General features: G+C 40.8%; 1 protein-coding gene across 3 annotated transcripts; it reads left to right on the top strand.

The window, feature by feature from the left end:
- The first annotated feature begins 2,497 nt into the window (after positions 1-2,497).
- On the top strand, positions 2,498-15,471 carry LOC111235971 (troponin T, fast skeletal muscle isoforms-like). Of its 3 annotated transcripts, XM_022764548.1 has the most exons (14): positions 2,498-2,568; positions 4,607-4,647; positions 4,813-4,826; positions 5,984-6,148; positions 8,044-8,061; positions 8,940-8,958; positions 9,112-9,157; positions 9,253-9,369; positions 9,930-10,007; positions 10,184-10,297; positions 10,392-10,504; positions 10,887-10,977; positions 11,648-11,688; positions 15,151-15,471. In XM_022764548.1, exons 2-14 carry the CDS (start codon positions 4,628-4,630, stop codon positions 15,185-15,187), a joined length of 873 nt encoding a protein of 290 aa, XP_022620269.1. In that variant the 5' UTR covers positions 2,498-2,568; positions 4,607-4,627; the 3' UTR covers positions 15,188-15,471. The 3 variants fall into 3 exon arrangements, with proteins under 3 accessions (XP_022620269.1, XP_022620267.1, XP_022620268.1); XM_022764546.1 differs by lacking the exons at positions 5,984-6,148; positions 8,044-8,061 and adding an exon at positions 5,446-5,454 and having other exon boundaries at positions 2,499-2,568; XM_022764547.1 differs by lacking the exons at positions 5,984-6,148; positions 8,044-8,061 and having other exon boundaries at positions 2,499-2,568.
- The last annotated feature ends 3,189 nt before the right edge of the window (positions 15,472-18,660 follow it).

Raw genomic sequence — 18,660 nt, 5'->3', positions numbered from 1 at the left:
AGCACGGACAGGCCACGGGACCTTAGGTTTCACCACCTTAAGGGCTCCAAAAGTGGGGTCCGAGGGCCACCCAGGGATCCTTTAAGGATGTACCAGGGATCCGATAGGTGGCTCCACAGTATGTCCAGAACAATCAGAGGGGGTTGAAATTCACATGATTTGAATTCTGCATTCAGGGGATTAAGGTGGCGCCAATTCAGGTTTCAGGCGGGTTCTAAACATCCTGAGGAGGTTCTAGGGGTATTTGGTGGGGTAAGATAATGGTTAGAGGTTCTTAATGGAGTTCTACGGATCTTTAAGGGAGTTCTAAGCATTCTTGAGGGTCATGCTCAATCGGTTTGTCAGAAATCAAGAGTGTCCATAGTTGCTCCGAACTTCTAAGCCGACCGTCGTGGAGAGAGGGGTGATAGTCATAGTGTCGCACTTGGTTGTTTACGTTTACTGAAGTGAAGTGGGTGTGGACGTCAGATTGGTTACACAAGTTGTGAGACACGGCCCTCCTTAATCAAATGTGGGAAAGGTGAAATGAGACGGGGGTTTCTGAAGCTGTCAGATCATCCAACATCTGCAGAAGTGTACTTTCTACTTAAGGGTCCTATTTGGTGTCATTTCGTCAATGACCAGTATTTTAATCACAACTTCATAATCATGTAACCACCACTTTGATGATTTTGATCTTTCCCCTTCTCTATTATTCATCTCATACGATGTTAACGCTGCATTGGTTTCCCTGGGTTTTTATCACAGTTTTTGAGCAGGTTCATCATGAGGTTCTCTGGTTCAGGCGGGAGTAATCTTCGTAATATATTATGAGGCGTCTAAGAGGAAAGAGGAACCTGAGGGTCCTAGTAGATGAAGAGTTATTGAGGAGGTTCCTGGAGTCCTTTTATTCTGTAGGTCCTTGTAGGGAGTTTGTGAAGTCCTGGAGAGGTTCCAGTATTCCCTCAGGGGATTTTTGGGGGGTCCTTTATGTGGTCACAAGGATCTTTGGAGGATTGCTAATGGACCTGTATGTCCTGTGCTTAGAGTTTCATAAGTGTTTCTGAAGGTTGCAATCGTCCTTTAGGTGGTTTATGGGGTCCTGGGTCGCTTTCGGGAGATGTTGAGTGAGATCCAGGTATCCTCACGAGGATTTTAGAGGTCGTTCATGGGGTTCAAACAGAGTCACAGCAGGTTTTAATGGTTTGTTTTAATCCTTGATAGGGGGTTGTTAGTCCCTCGGGGTGTCAGTGATCCTTTATGGGATTCCAGTGGTTCTTGAGAGGGTTTCAGGTGTCCCTCTGGGGCTTCCAGGGGTCCATGGGAAGACTGTAGTTTTGGCCACACTGTAAAACACTGTACAGGTGTTTGGTTCAGTGTTCATCACAGCAGCTGGACCGCAGACGGGTCGGTTCAACTATAAATCAACAACAACACATAATCAAACAGGAGGTTCTTGGCCTGAGGTTCGTCTATTTGTGTTTCAGTGACATGTAAACATTTGACACTCTAACTTGTGGGTGTCTGAGAGATGTTGTTCTTAATTCTGTGATTGTGGCGCCCTCTGGAGGAAATGAGAGGATCTTTCAGGATCCCTGAGACGGTTGAGACGGACGACCACAGCACAGATCCAACTTATAAATGAAGCTGGGTGAATGATTCATGCTGCAGCTTGTTTGGACTTAAAGGCTGAACTGAGAAAATTATACTGTGAATATATCCTACACTGCCAGATAATTAAAACAGAGTTCAATCCAATAAAACCAGATTAACAATAAATCTTCAAGGGAGCTTCAAATGCACAAACAAAGACCTTATATCACAATTAAAATACACATACGTTTACATTTTGACTATTTCAGATCACAGTCTGAACATACAGCACAAAATGTTCACATTCATACAAAATAATTCATAATAATTCATAATAATTTCCTCTGATTCAAGCATATTTTCCTTTAATTTTCTCCTAAACTGAGGAACTACAGCCTGACAGCCCGAGGGGGGAGGGGGTGTGTGTTTGTGTTTGTGTCGTATCTCAGTTGTCATCTAATGTTGTTATTTCTTGTATTAGGACCTACATGCTGTAAAACTGATTATTGGGGACACTGACGCCGGAGACAAAGAAAACGATGGTTGAACGATGGTTGGATTGAGTCAGGTTGTTGCCTTCCTTTGACCACGCTGTACATTATGTTTAGAGGTTCAGAAACAGCACCTGCCTCTCCTCCCTGACGTCCAACTCTCCTCTCGGTCTCACATGAAATTTGCTTGCCTAATGCAGCGGCCCCAGAATAGCAACCCGGGGACGTCTTGGCTGCCCCCTTCTCCAAACTTGAGCCTCCCTCCTTAGCATTCGACCCTTCCATCTCCTTATTGAGTGCCAGCGGTGGGAGGGGGCGAGTGAAGTCGCGGACCCTGCCCCACCGCGGGCCCCGGCCTCGCCTCCGGGCCGGCTCCTCGGCCAATGGGGAGGCCGAGCGGATCGAGTGTCACTATAACAGAAGGACATAATCAGCGCGGTAAGTTTGCAGAACCTTACAGCCTGTCTCGGCCAGCAGGGAGCTCGCTTCTTTCAGCTTTTCTGAGGTAAGGAAGAGGGGAGAGAGAATGAGAGTGTGAGTGGTAGAGAGGAGAGGAAGCTCAAGTGCAATGTCCCCAAACATCACCCAAACTGAGGACAGCTGAGTCCACATGTTTTAAAATCACTGCCACGACTAGCAGAGGTCAGGGGTGAGAGGGGAACAGTTGTGTTGGATCAGAGGAAACAGGCCTCCCTACGAAGCCACACAGAGTTTGATGCTTTTTGTGTTTGAGTTCTTAATGTAATGAAATCCAGTTCGTGTCTGTGTTTGACTGCAGCTGAGGCTGATAAGCAGCGGGTTTTCTGACGCCTTGCCGCGTCTCCGAAAAGAGCTGAGAAACATGGATTATTTCTTGTGGAGTTTGTAAAATGATGAAAAAAATTAGATTAAAAGGTGTGAAGGTTCAGAGGGTCTTGTGGGAGCAGCAGATGCTTTCTCAAAGGACTTTGTTGTTGTTTTTGTGCCAGTTTGGTCTGAGTCCAGAGACCCAGCGGAGGCTCATACCTGAGGGATTTACAGATGGCTTAAAGCCTTTGAAGCAGCTTTCCACTCCAGGAGACAGAAGATGACACTAATAAGTTATGTAACGTCATGACAACAGCCGCAATAAATCCTGATTGTTGTTTAGTGATAGTTGAAGTCTGCTGTGGGGTTTTCTTGGATGCTGGTGTTCTTGGCTGAAAGCTGCATTTTTTGTCGCTGTGGATGTCTATTAGTGAAGCTGTAAATGGGTGTGGCATGTGTCTACATTAGAGTGCACATAGCTTGAGGATAAACACTTTAACATCTTGAACAGGAGCCAAGAACCTCCAGACTGGATGTAAAGGAATCATCTAAATTTGGAGCGTTTGTCCCGACTCTCAATATTACATAACGGCGTGAACACTTTGAAAACAAATTTTCAATTTACGAGATTCAAAGAACAAATCCAAGGAAGCCAGGCCTTAGACCTTTAACCTTCACGGCTCCCTTTACAGGGTTTATTTTAATTCCTGAGCAAAGTGGCTTCAGTCAGCAGGGAGCCTCTGGGAGGTGATTGAAGGAACCATGTGAGAGCCAGACGGCCAGATAAGGAAATGAAGGTGGAATTATGGGTAGTGGTCCAGGGGAAAGAACCCAATCTTCAACATCGGATCCACTGAAACCGGATCTGGGACCTGTGCAGCTGTCCGCTGGAAATAGTTGTGATGTCGGGACGTCTTCATGGTGGGCCTCACGCTAATGAGGCTAATGGGCGACTAATCCGAAATCTAATCACCGGTAGATTGAATTATGAATAAAATTCTGGTCATGTGTGTTTATCATCGCAGGGTTTTTCGATCAGACGCAGAATCCAGTCGGGAATTTTACAACTGGATTCCGACAGGATCGTATCCCGAGGATGATTTTTAGATGTGACAGAATTTCCAGGAGGCATTTAAGAGCTGAGCTGAATGTGTTTCTAAAGATAAAAGTCTTTAACACCTTCGATGCCGACTGGATGCAGAGCGAGGGGAGAGGGCAGGAGGTTGACCTTTTACCGTGACCCCTGGAGGTTTCTGGGTTTTTTTTTTGTTTTTTTTTTTGTCTTCCAACTGCAACATTAATCTTCTCTCAGCGGTTGAAAACAGACCGTTGGCATAAATCTATGTTTGGCTCCCTTCTCACTTATCATCAGAGAAGCAGATTCAGGACTGAGGCTCGAATTTCAGTCCAAAGTGCTCACGCTAATTATAAACCAAAGATGTTTGCATATGAGAAATTTTGGGAATGTTTCTCTGGGAAACATTTAGAAAATGACGAGGGAAATTAAAATGAACGAGGATCTAAATGTTTTGATGTGAATCTACATGAAGAATGTAGATTTTCTTTTTCTTTTTTTTCATCTTTAGGGTGGTGGTGGTAAAATATGTGCAGGCAAGCAGGTGGGGGTTTGGTCAGGGTGGGGCAGGCAGCAGATATTTAAGACATCTGCAACTTAATCCTGAGCTATTAATACAGCGGGCCGCTCAGGCGCTCCTCAGAGACAGACTTTAAGTTCTTCTCTTCTCTCTCGCCTCCAGGTTGCAAAGTCCACTGTCACCATGTCTGACACAGAGGAAGTGTAAGTCAACTCACATTTTCATGCACTAATTAAAAACCTTTGACCTTTTTAGTCAGCAGTTTGGGGGGAATATCTTAAATTTAAAGCAGACCTTGATTTAAGATTATTTTACCAAACTAGTGTTTTTTCATGTTTAATTTTGACTCTTTGCCTTTTGTTTTGCAGTGATCAGGTCGAGGGTAAGTAGAACCTTTTCTCCCCTTTAAAAAGACATTAAATCCCCAAACATTAGCTGCAGGTACAGTCCGGAGCTCCATGCTAAATCCCACTATTATTTCTGAATCCTGCCTAACCAACTTTCCATCCCCTGTAGAGAGATATTTGCACTGGATAAATTCGTATGTTTGCAGGTTTGGCTTGACTCCTCCAGATTCAAGTTGTGCAATAATGCTCTCTCTTCCTGAGGCAAATCTGCTCATATATTTCCCTCCCGCTGTGGCGTGGTTGCAGGCGTCAACGCTGGCAACAGGACAGTAAATCTGAACTTACAAACCTCTAAATTGCACAAGCCTGCACTGACCTGTTGGCAACGCGTCCTGCAGCTCTGCATGTCCACCTGCAACTGTGCAGTCCTCCTGAGCTGAACGCACCTTCAGATGAAACAACGGGTGACTTTTCTGGGAACTTTTAAGCCACTTGAGAGTCGGCGCCGCTCAGCCCAGGAGGACTGCGTTGCGTATGCTTAGCATGGATCCCCAGTGTACCCATATTTTGCATAAGTATTCTGTCAAAAATGGGTACAAATGGGATCTTTTCATAATGTTCTTCTGCTCCTTTCTTTCTCGGACGGACGTGAAGAATACGATGGTAAGGTGAAGCCTGCAGACTCCGGATGATAAGTCTCACGTCATTGATACTAATTTGTCGGTCACTTTTGAAGATGTGTGTTCTTACCGCCACATGTACTTTTCTCTACTGGCATGCGGGTCGACACTAACCGTATGAGAAATAAATGAAAAGACACAGGTCGAAAAACGCAGAATCGATCGCGTCAGGATAGAATCCGGATTTTATTTTATTTTATTTGTGTGTTCGATCTCAGAGTCGCAGTGCAGGTATTTTGCAGGAGTCAATCGCATTTCATCCATTATGACTGACCATCAATGACTGACCTTTTCACTTCTATAACTGCTTGCAGTCTCACGTGCTTTAGCGACATCTGGTGGCAGTTTCCCCCAAACTGCCCCCCTCCCTCCATGAACCTCCTCATGTCTCACATCTCCGCCTTTCATCTACTCACCGCCACCACCTCTTTCCCTCTCTCCCTTCTCTCCTGCTTCCATTAACCCTCTCACCGCCCTTCCTCTCCCCTGGTGACTCGCTGCATGTTGTGTAGCTGTAGAAGAGGAGGTAGTAGAGGAAGTAGAGGTGGCCCCTGAGGCGGCCCCTGAGCCAGAGGCAGAGGCAGAGCCAGAACCAGAACCAGAACCAGAACCAGAGGTAGAACCAGAGCCAGAGCCAGAACCTGAACCTGAGGCTGAGGCTGAGACTGAGGCTGAAGGTATGTGGCACGGAGGGGGGGAAGGGGGTATTCTATCATCCTTTCCCAGGCAACAGGTGCGCTCCACCAGCTACAGCCAACCAGACAGACCCCAACTAATCCTGATCCGCACACATATTCACCATGTCTGCTAATGCTAACGCTACCTTCCTTCCACCTCTGGACAAAGTCAAAAACAGCCTGGTTATGCAGCACTCAATGGCCGCAAGTTGGGATGTCTTACTTTTTTTTTTTTTTTTAATATAGACATTGTTGAGATGATTTGATCCAAAGCATTTTATAATTAGGGTGTGACTAATATGAGAAGGCCAATATTTCTGAGCTTAAGCTCATGATTTAAGCTAATACAAAGACACAAAGTGCTGCCCCACATCTACGTTAGCTTTCTGTTCAATTAGCTTTGTGTTCAGTTATTTCTGTTTGGTTAGCTTCTGTTCAATTAGCTTTCTGTTTGATTAGCTTCTGCTCTGTTAGCTTCTGTTTTATTAGCTTTCTGTTCGGTTAGCTTTTGTTCAATTGGCTTTTGTTCCATAAGCTTTCTGTTTGGATAGCTTCTGTTCAGTTAGCTTCTGTTCAATTAGCTTTCAGTTTGGTTAGCTTCTTTTCAGTTAGCTTTCTGTTCAGTTAGCTTCTGTTCAATTAGCTTTGTGTTCAATTAGCTTTTGTTCCATTAGCTTTCTGTTTTTAGTTAGCTTCTGTTCAGTTAGCTTCTGTTCAATTAGCTTTCTGTTTGGTTAGCTTCTGTTCAGTTAGCTTCTGTTCAAATTGCTTTATAATTAAAAAAACATTAAACTCAATTTATTATGAGAAAATAATTAAACATTTTGCCAGTTTGTCCTTGAAGAAACAATGGACAGCTGCTAATCCATCAAAACATGCAGATAGTTATAATAATTGGCAACTTAGCCTGCCATAGGCTACTGTATGCTAAAAGGTTAGCATTCACAGAGGACAAAGCTGCTAACACAGGGAATTGTTTTTACATTGATTACATGTGGGTTCAAATTCTAAGAAAAAACAAATATTGGCCTCTTTCATCAGTCTACCCTCCTTATACTACTGTACCACATGTACTCCAAACACTGGTATTTGGAGTACATGGTTGCTTTTTTATTATTTTGACATCTGATGAAGGTGAACATCAGATTAAAAACATACTATATGTTAAAGCTGCCTTTTTTTTTTTTTATAAAGGAATAACATTTACTGCTTAGCATGAAAATATTTATTTAATTCTATTTGATTTATGAAAAGAAAAAGATGGTGCTGCAGATTTCATCTTTTTCAATATTTACCTAATGGATATGATGGTGCTGGTGAGCCGAGGCAGTGTTGTATTCATGTGCTATTTTTGAAAAAAAAGACCCAATGATAATTTTACTTACTGCAGGACCTAAAACCATGTAAGACGTGATATCTAGCACTAAATTAATATAATCTTCTGCCACGTTGATGAAGAACACTGAAATGTCCAATAGCACATGAATGCAAGGTTAAATGTTAAAGGATAATACTTTGTTGAGCTGTTTTAAGGTGAAACTGTGGCTTCAACAAACCAAGACGTGTGTAATCGTAAATTCTCAAATACTAGCTGAAGTCTTCCCCAGTTTTTTTTCCAATTGCTTCCAAGAGTTTTTGTGGGTACAGATAACTCTACATGCATTTTATCAATGCATTTTGTGCTAGCTCGTACTATTGGAGACTTATTTGAGAATTTACAGTAGTTTAAAATCCCTCTTCATCTCTGAGTGAGTCACTAGAGATGCTGTAGCTGCAGCAGTTTGACTGATTTTAATTTGCTGTATTTAATTTAGCTGTGCAGTTTGTCACTCCCAGAGCGCCTGCTAACGCTGTTGTCTATTCTGCTTTTGTTTTTCGATGCTTGCTGCATGCAGAGGCTGTTGAAGAGGAAGGTATGTTGATTTAAAAAACATTTCTGACAAATCTGAAAAATCTGTCATTCTGGTTTTGGAAGGTCTGCAGTGTCCAGGTCTGACGTCTGTACTCGGGGAACGGCTGCTGTTCACAAAAATGTCTGCCCAAATTTTATCCATCTGTTGAAATCCAGAAGGCACCGAGAGTTTGAAATCCAAATTTATAAAAAATAATAATACTACACACACAAACACACGATTTTAAATGTGTATTAAGTGAGTTTTGAGATAAATTAAAACTGCTAGTGGGGAAGAAGGGTGAAAGAATATGAAATGCTAACATCGTGCTTCACTGCGCAGCGACCCCACCGTTACACTCCTGCATCTGCATGGCATGGAGCCGCCAGAATCTGGGTTAAAACGAAACAAGGAACTGGGGAAAATGATTTTGTCTTGCTTGTGTAAAACAGTTTCGGGGTCAAGCCAAAAAAAAACAAAAAAAAAAAACAAAAGCAAAAACCGTAAAAAAAAATAAAAAAAACGGTAAATAAAAAAGACTTTTAGCAGCTTTTTAGACGAATGAAAAAGCAGCACACTGAGGTTTGTGAACAACCTGAATACATCATTGTGTATTATTGTGACTGCACATATTCACAAAACATTATAATCCCGTTTACAACTGTTTTATTCTGTGAAGTTGTCATTTGTTTGTTCTTATTTACCTGTTGTTTCTAACCCCAATTAAAAGAACTGATAAACACTGCAATCATTTTAATTTTTTAATCTTAATCTAATCTGTCATATAGAGCTAAGAACATACATTTTAATCCATGTAATGCCTGAGAGAAGTTACACAATCTGCTTTGTTTCTAACCCAATGACATGTACTTGTCCCCTCTTCATTTCCTAACCCACAGAGGAGAAGCCAAAGTTCAAGTAAGTGTCCTTCTCATGTGATCTGACCTCATATGATTTCTGTAGACATTTTGATCTGAGCCGCTTTGGCTGAAAAGATAAAAAGAAAAGCAACTTAATAATCATTTATAATAATGAGAGATTCAAAGTTAAGACTGGACCGCTCTCTCGCAGGCCCAGCGCTCCTAAGATCCCAGATGGTGAGAAAGTGGACTTTGATGTAAGTTGACCCGCAGTGACAACATGAAGGATTTCTGTTGGTTTGTGTGGGGGGGTCTGAGTCTGAGTTGGTGTCTCTGTCCCTCTGACCTGCAGGACATCCAGAAGAAACGTCAGAACAAGGATCTGATCGAGCTGCAGGCCCTGATCGATGCTCACTTTGAGTGCAGGAAGAAGGAGGAGGAGGAGCTGATTGCACTCAAGGACAGGATTGTGAGTTTTCAGTGGCAGCAAGATGGAGCTGTGATATTCACAAAACGTCATAAAATCATATAATTATTATATGAAATGATCATTTATTAATATTTCCCCCTTGAATTAGGAAAAAAAAAGTTAAATTCATTCTCAGTTACCTTGTATGTTTTTTTAAATCATGTTTTATGCCAAAGAAATAATACATATCCTATATTTATAAGTATATTTCCTCAAGTTCTGACGTACAAAGTCGGAGCTTTAAGTCACTTTCATGTGAAAAGTTCAAACGTTTCTTGATTCCAGATTCTCAGGATTTGATACTTCTCCTTTAAATTATTTAAAATAATTGTAATTTATTTGTAATAATTGTTTTGTTTGGACTTTTGGTTGGACAAAACAAGCATTGTGAAGGGGAATTCTGGGCAATTGTGTTGACGATTTTCTGAATTTTTACATACCAAACAATAAACAACCAATCAAGACAGACTAAAATACACGAGGCGGGTGGAGTCACGAGGCGGGTGGAGTGAGTTGTGTCCAATGAAATGCTTGACGCTGCGTTCGCTGTCGTCCTGCAGGAGAAGCGTCGTGCTGAGAGGGCCGAGCAGCAGAGGGTCCGCGCTGAGAAGGAAAAGGAGCGCCAGGCCAGACGTGAGGTTCGTGCTTTCATCACATCTCGCTTTATTCTTTATATTCATGTGTATAATTTCTGTGTTTACACTCAGAGTGTAATGTTATAATGTTTAATGCTTCTGTTTCCTGTGTTGGTTTGGAGTCTGAGTGGTGGATGTGGCTCGGAGGTCTCACTCTGATGTGTTTTTCTGTGAACCAGGAAGAGAGGCGGATCAAGGAGGAGGCTGACGCCAAGAAGAAGGCAGATGAGGAGGCCAAGAAAAAGTCGGCTCTGTCCAGCATGGGCTCCAACTACAGCAGTCACCTGCAGAGAGTCAGTGCACACGCAGTAGAAGTAGTAGTGTCTCGTTTCCTGGACAGCTGTTACTAAACATCTGTACTGTTTTGTGTGTGTCTGTGCGCAACAGGCCGACCAGAAGAGAGGAGGAAAGAAAGAGACTGAGAGAGAGAAGAAGAAGAAGATCCTGGCCGCCAGGCGCAAGCAACTTAACATCGACCATCTGAACGAAGATAAGCTGAAGTACGAGTCACTTCAACAGCTGAGGACACTGACATTCATGACTAAACAATTAACCAATTCATTGAGACACACTATAATATAGTATAAACTACAGTATATATATATATATATATATATGAGTCACAGGGTCCTTTTCTCTATTCAATACTTTTAATTTGAAAACCTCAAGTACATTTTTCTGATAGCACTTTTTTTTATACGTACTTTTACTTTTTCAGTGCAGGACTTTTACTGGTATTGGAGTATTTTTACAGTGTTAGGATGTAAATACTTCCTCCATCACTTGTCAGGGTTGAAAAAAAACAGTGTGGTGCATCATGGGAAACTAAAGCACTCAACTCAAATGAGACTGTTGTAACATTTGATCTTGTGCTTCCTGCAGGGACAAGATCAACGAGCTGCATGAATGGATGTCCCAGCTGGAGTCTGAGAAGTTCGACCACATGGAGAGACTGAAGAGACAGAAGTACGAGGTGAGACTTCGTCCCCGGTGTCGTCACATCATAATCTCTCTCAGTAACCTCTGCTGTGTATTTGCTGTCCTTGAGTCTCAGCTTTTGGACCCCACATTGACTAATACATTTTTCATGAGTTTAAAAATCCAATAGGTTTGAAAAACATCAGGAAATTCACAACATGTAAAGTTTTGCATGAGAAATTCTGGGACCTAAAAACAGGACTGTGGGTCAGAAAAAGTTTTCTTCCATCTCTGTTTTTAAAAAAATATATAAATGACCTACTTATAGTTCATTAAATTCCAAAATTTATGGGGAATTGACAAATGAATTGAATCGGATCAGATCCAGATTTAATCAAGAATCATTTAGAGACTTTTTAAAAATATACATAACAATTAAAATGTTAATCCACAGCTGTGTGAATGGGTACGTACCTCCTCCCTCTATTTCATTTCATTTAAAAGTTTATTTCATTTTGATCGGTTCTTATGAATTCAACACTTTTTTATGATATTGAATTTGACCTTATGTCATAGTAAACAGTGCAAGGTAAAGCTCTAAAGAAAAGCCAAAAGCCCTGTTCCTGCTGTTGGTTGTTGACGCTGTTGTCCTGAGGCGACCGTCCAGCCGAGCCTCCCGTCACCTCTGGATTTGAACCCTCGATATGCTCTTTGGTTTCCTCCAGGTTACAACCCTGCGTAAGAGAGTGGAGGAGCTCAGTAAATTGTAAGTAGAGCTGAGCAGGGCGTCTGCCTGCCGACTTCAGGCTCGCTGCATGTTAGCATGAAGGAAGGTCAGAGTCAGAGCGCCGCCTCCGGTCAGGAGAGGAGGCGACACACCACGGAAAAAGAAGGAGAGTCAGAACTGAAGGGTTTGTTTCCAGAAGTGACATCTGTTAACTGAAGAGCAGCTGTAACGATGACGAGGGAGTTAAATGTCCTCTATCCTTCACAAAGGCACCAACACCTTTAATTTGGTGATTTCTTAGTATTAGTCCGACTCAACAAGGATTAAAGATGAGTCTGTTATCCTGATCCATTTTCTTATCTCTGCTGACTCAGGGTCAGAATTTTGACAATATTTCTATTATCAGGAGATTGTTGAAGTCTGTCTTTTTGTCGTAATTATTTGGCGATGTCTTATCGACAGGTATGTCAGATCAAAAACATCTTGACCTGAATAGAAAAGCGAGGAATTCCTCACACTGTCGATCATTCAAACGCAAAGTTTTGGAAAACGAAAACTTGTGTGCAGTGAGCGGGAACCCTTGGTTTTCTATTCAAGTGGAAATTGGAAAGTGGGAATTCTGCAATGGCCGAATGTTTTTAAGCAGAAGTTTTTTGGCTAACAGTGTCATTTTGGAATGAAACTCTTCAGCTATGAGCAGATAAATGATGTAAAGTGGATGTAAAGGTGGTGTTGGGTGACTGGGAAACTCAGTCAGGTGTGTGAGCGAGCGCTCCGACAGGTGAGTAAGAGTCTGTGTAGAGGTTTCAGAGCGACACTGAAGCCGAATGTCTCTGAGTCATCCATGTTTCTTTTTGGTAAACTACGACGGGCGTTTTCATGATCGGAAAAATCACCATCAGGTGCAAAATTCATGACACTAAACACTAACAGCGAACACAGAGGAACACCCGTCTTGGTTTCCCATGATGCCTCAGCCTGCAGCTTTCAGCCCACGGAGCCTGCCAAGAAGAAGAGAAGGGGGTCGGTTCTCCGCGGAGGTAAACGTGTCCTGGTGCGTGTTAAAGCTGCTGCTGTGTCATTTTTCAGGTGCTCACGTACAGGAATCGCATTGACGAGTTGCAGAAGCAGTAAGTACTGTCGCTGCTGCGTTCACTGACACCCAGTAATTTCAAAACATAACTCCACTTAACTCCCAACTTGTTGTCACAACCCTTTCCCTCAGTAAGACATAACTGTTATAACATTCAAGACAGTTTATGTCAGTTTATGGCAGGAAATTGTTGGACACATAAGTAAATTAGGCCAATATATAATCTGTTAAAATCAATCAGATATTGGCCAGAGTTTTTCATGAAGGAGGTGACAATACAGTTTTCCAGTTTGAGGGGTGTCAGTCGTCAAACCCGCTTCATTCTTCAGTTTTAGTTTACGTTCAAACCAGCAGCCTGAATCTGACAATTTTGGAATATTTCAAGTCTAAGGCTGAGCTATAGTCCATATTTACATATGATTCAAACAAGCCATAAACACACCAAATCCTCACTAACACCACCATCGAGTGTTCAGACCCACATCCACGCCAAACTGTCTGGAGGTCACCGTCACCAGCAGTAGAGGACCGGCCTCTGTCCACCTCGCAGGTCATACGTGTTGTGTTTATGTCACGCAGCAGTTTGTCTTCAGGACTGTGGTGCCACCTGTAAATAAAAAAATTCCCCCTGCAGGTTGGAGTTTTAGGCTTTAAAGGAGCTCTTTGTAAGTTCTGCAATCACAGGTTAGCTAGTTAGCATGCTAACTTAAGTAGAAGAACAGAAGTGATAGAAATAGAAGCAAAACTAGAGGGTTGAAGTTTCATGCTGAACTCACATTTCTGTAAGACTGGCAGGTAAACAGCTGTTAATGCTAAGGTTAGCTATGTAGTAACAGCAAAACTTAAAATAGCTCCTTTAAAACATTTTCTCATGCTAATGAGCTAAAATTAAAAACCGGCCAGCTAATAGAGCTGCAAGCTAATACTGTAGCTAGCCTGATCATGGAAAGTAAGCAAGGCTACATACCAAATGTAGAAAACCTTACACAATTAAACTGAAGGTAAGGTTTTTTGTTTGTTTGTTTTATATTTTGTTAGCTAATAGTAGCGTGCTAGCTTTCACGATTTTTTTTTTTCCCTCCGGTTTTTCTCTGACTGTGAGAAAAATTTGTCTAAAATGTGCCTAAAACTCCAGTGTGCAGTTGAAGAAGAAAGAAAGAAGCGAGCTGCTGCTTTGGTCTGTCTTTACGGAGCCTTTCCTTTGTTTATGTGGTAGAAAAATTATTTTAAGCAATCTCTGCACACCGATTTTCCAAACCAATGTTTTTTTTCTACCCTTTGTTTGGCTCCGTGCGTCTTTGTGTTTGTGTTGCTTCTCTAACGTCCCATACGATTGTGTGATATTTTTCTAATGTTCCCATTTGATAGTTACTTTTCAACATAACTGTAGATATAGTATGAGAGGGACGTTCCCTGGTGTTCCCACTGTAAAAGAATCCTATCCAACATTTAAACTGGTGATATAATGTATGCTGGCTGACAATGCATCCTTTTTCAGTGTGGGGGTCAGGGTCCTTCTCTTCATACTGACCCATTTACGTCACTGTGTGTGAAGCCGTTACAAGAGTGATTGTAAAGATAGACATGTTAAGTTAGTGACTGTTGGACTCAGTAATGATTCAGTCTTTGCAGGTAAGTGCTGCATGAGTTTGTCACTGATTCTGATCCTTGTGTGAACAAAGTCAACAGAGACGGTCTGATGTCATGTTGCAGGCCGGACGTTTCTGATGTTTTGCATGTCGACCAGAAAACTGAATGTGTGCAAAACAAGAAATGTTTTAGCTAAGAGATTTTTAATGTTGTTTTCAGTAAAAGAAAAGTATTTTGTGAAATTACATTTATTTAGTTTGTCTAGTTTATTTTGTGAACTAGAAAGATTTGTGGTCCTGCTGCGGCGAGCTACAGTTAGCTATGGTTAGCTACCTAAAGGGTTTGCACAATTGTTTAAATATACAAATAACAACAACAGTTACAGCTGAGGATATTTAATGCTCACAAGCATTAGATTAATAGTTTGTGAACAAGAAGCAGGGTCAGTGATATTGTGGTTACTTTCCCCATCCATTAGCATTTCGTTACTAAAACAGACATGCTAACAGACATGCTAATGCAAAATATCCACCTTCATTTTTACGTACAGTTTAAATGTTGGCTGTACAAACCTTGGTATTTCTGTATTGACTTTGCTGAGAGTAAAACACCTTTATATTACTTGACTGTTTCTAAGCTGCCTTTGAGCAAGGCACCAAACCCTGATAGCCTAGCTGTGCTGAACAACACTGACTTTGTGTTCAGCCTGCAGAGCCGTCAGCTGTCCCCTGTTGAACAAAGGTTTGAAAATGGTTAAAAAACAAACTGCACTTCTGACGTGCCCCACTGTTTTTGTGTGCGTTTGTTTTGTATTACAGCAGCAAGAAGGGAGCCGCCGCCCGCCGCAGAAAGTAGACTGGCCCGTCCCGCCTCTGCTCAGAAACCAAACTGCGATTGTCTCGGACACACGCCTGATGAAGCAACGCACACGGTGGCGGAGGTCGTGGCTCAGAAGAAGCGAGTAACGCTGATGTTTACCTTGCGGTTACCAACCCACGTCCTGATACATGCAACCAGGAGCCTTTATAGCTGCTGTTCAATAGGAATAAAAGTACTAAACCTGATTCGCCTCACGCTTCCTCACCCTCGACTGTTTGGTTCTCAGTATTTTTGTAAATAAAGTGTGACTCTTCAAGCCATGTCTGTAGATCTGTTGTCATTCAGAAATCAATAAAGTTCAGTATTTTTAGTCGTGTAATTTTAAAGTCATTTGTTCAGCACTGTGAACCTGGTGTTTAATGATGTAGTCACCACAAGGACTCAAAATCTCTATTTTATACAGAGTTGTGGTATATTTAAGGCAAAAGTATAATAAAAACTATTTAAAAAATTAATAATTTTTAGCTGTAAAATAGACAAATACTACATGAGGATCCCTGCAAAAGGAAACAAAGGTTTTGTACAAAAACACATTAATACAGACGAACAAGATCCGTCAGTTCGTCTCCGTCAGAAAGCTTCTTGTCTCTGGCTGATTAAAGAGTGTCAGATTTATTCATTACTCTTTATTAAAATGTTTTTTTAGAGGCTTGAGTCAAATAGTCTTTCCAAATATTGTCACTCTGAAGAGTCTACACCTGATTGACCTGACAGGAAACAGGTGTGGCTGTTGATCGTGAACACCTGTGTGCAGGTGTGGTCTATAAAACCCAGCAGACTTTGCTGTCTCTGATGAGCTGCCGTCTCATCAGTTTGGTAGCCATGATGATTTAAGTTGGTGTCAGAGTTTTAAACTTTTGAAAGGAGATTTTAAAATGAAGAATCACTCTGGGGCGTTTTGTTTTTGATGCATCCAACACATTAGGCTCATGAAACACCTCAGGTATTTTTTTTATTTTACCAAGTTCACCAGATAGATGACCAAATGTAAGTTGCCTTTTTCCCAGACGACATTTTGCAATGTCACAGGAACAAATGATAAATGATAAAAACTGAATGATAGCTAAGCTGGTTTCAAGATCCAGGTTCCTGCACCGTGAAGCCAGTTCAACTTACTCTGGCTCTGTGGTCCTCTGGCATCACCGCCTGTGATAACAGAGCTGGTTATCAACTGGTTCTGTAAACCCTGGGTTTACCCATCAAGCTGTAAGAGAAGTCATCAGTTGCACAGGATTCTGCTTTCAAAATACAGTCGAGCGATGTTGGAGCTCATATAATAAAATCTGACGAGGTATTTCAGCAGCTGGGACCACAACAACAAAAAGCTGCTTAACCAACGACTACAGGGTCTGAGCAGGAAGAGCTGAAGAATCCTGACAGGTTCATATTGAATGAGTAGGTCAGAGAGTTGTTTAAGGCTTTATATACAAGGTTTAACATTTTTAAATAGTTCTGAAACAAATCAGGAGACCAGGAACAGGTGTGATGTGATCAAAGTGAAAAGGATTCAAAGTCCTTTATGTTGTATGTTCTGTACAGGAAGGGTGAGACATAAAGTCTACTCCCATGATGAGTCAGCTATGTTTTTAGCACTGAGATCAGTTAGTGGTGGTGTTGTATTCTACCGCCCTCATTCGTGGAAATAGGGAGGACACAAACAATTAGAAACCCCTCAGTATAATGTAATCCAGCACAACAACACCCTTAACCATGACTTCATAATACAAAATGTGTAAAATTTACACATCTCCAACAACGTCAATAAAGACTGAACGTTAGAAATTTGGCAGATTTCAGAGCAAAACTTTTTCTTTTTTTTTCTTTTTTTTTTAAAGGTGGATCTTGTGTTTCAGAAACCTGCAGGTCTTCTGTGTGATCACACGATGGAGCTGTTGATCTTTGAGTCTCAGACCACAGAGTCAAACAGTCAGTGAACAGGTGAAACGCTGAATGTTCTGTATTTATTCAGCGTTTTGGGTGAATTATCTAAAAGATAATTGTTTTTATAGACTTGACGTTCCTCTATCACTTCACTTACATTATGAATTCAAATGTGTTTCCTGGTTACAGATGCAAAACTCAAATCATAGACTTCATTTGTGAAGCTGTTCTTAAAAACAAGATATTTAACACATATGGGGGAAAGAAATCTACAAATAATTACACAATCATAATATACTGAAATTATATTGATCTGAAGACTGGCATGAAAATGAAGTATAAAATAAAAAGCCGCTAAAGATCAGTATAAAGTTTGAAAAAAAATCTATCTTTAATAATTTAATGTTTATAAAAACCTGTCGTATGTTTAACTAAAATAAACTTTTTATAGAAATGCTGCTAAATATTAGATATTTCCCTTTAGCTTTTCCCACCAAAAATGTGCTGAAATGACCCTGTGTGTATTGTTTTGGCCTAAATAACATGAATAATAAAATATACATTAAAAATAAAGAAATTAAAGAATCAGTCATGTTCTTTTTTTGTATAAATAAGCAGTTTCATTTATTTGTCATTAGACTGTCACTCAGTTTTCAGATGTATAAATATAAAGTTTAACATTTTTCACAACAAACAAAGCACATACAGACAGAAACATTAAATACATAATTAATACTTTCAGTTGGAACAAATCAGCTCTTATTTACATAATATGTACAGAAACAGAAAAATGGTCCTCCGCTGCAGTGAATGAAAACAACAAATTAAATCTATTTAATTTGACTTGGACAGGAAGGAGGTGTGAACCTACTTCAACCCTGGTGGGGTAAAAAAAAACACTACAATACTCCTGTAAGAAATCTGTCTTAGTTGTATTTTGTTATTTATAAGTAAAGTTTTATACAGAAATCTACAGTTTTGTATCTTATTTTTTCAGGATTATTGTAGTTTTCTTTTCCCTGAGGGAATTGAACAGCTGGGGCTTTTAGGACTTCAGATGGACGAACGTGGAGGAATGTAAATGGATGGTTTTTTTGGCCTCCGTCCTTCAGACTAATACACAGAAAGGAAGAAAAAAATCCATCTGAACGACTCAGCTGAGCCTTAAACTACTTTTCATAACTTAAAACAAAATAAAAATACACAAATACAGCAAGAACTGAACTGATTTCTACTCATCAGTAAACCTGTTATAGAAAAAAAAAACTACATTTCCCAGCAGTCGAGTGGTTCGATCTAAGTTCTAGTCCACTTGTGTTAACAACAGGAAAAGGGAATCTGGGGGTGAAATATGCTGAAAGTATGGAAGATCATTCCTGCCAGGAAAATAAATAAAGTATTGTAAGTTTGGAATAATAATCACTTAATCAATCAAAGTCAAAATTATGGCTTCAGCTACTTGCTGACTGTTCTGTTCATTTTTGTATTTCTGTCCACAAACGTTATTTTATTTTGAAAAAAAAACCCTACGATCTTGACACAATAAAGCATCAGTTTTTGTTATTCCT

The sequence above is a fragment of the Seriola dumerili genome, unplaced genomic scaffold, assembly GCF_002260705.1.
Source record: "Seriola dumerili isolate Sdu_G_001 unplaced genomic scaffold, Sdu_1.0 BDQW01000550.1, whole genome shotgun sequence".
NCBI classification, from domain to species: Eukaryota; Metazoa; Chordata; class Actinopteri; order Carangiformes; family Carangidae; genus Seriola; species Seriola dumerili.
Note: the sequence above shows the minus strand (reverse complement) of the source record. Positions and strands in the feature narration are given on the sequence as shown.

Bases quoted from the DNA above. Each gene is read 5' to 3' on its own strand.
- LOC111235971 (XM_022764548.1), top strand. From the start codon at position 4,628: ATGTCTGACACAGAGGAAGT. The intron at 10,298-10,391 runs GTCAGTGCACAC...TGTGCGCAACAG, and splicing joins ACAGCAGTCACCTGCAGAGA to GCCGACCAGAAGAGAGGAGG. The intron at 10,505-10,886 runs GTACGAGTCACT...TGCTTCCTGCAG, and splicing joins CTGAACGAAGATAAGCTGAA to GGACAAGATCAACGAGCTGC.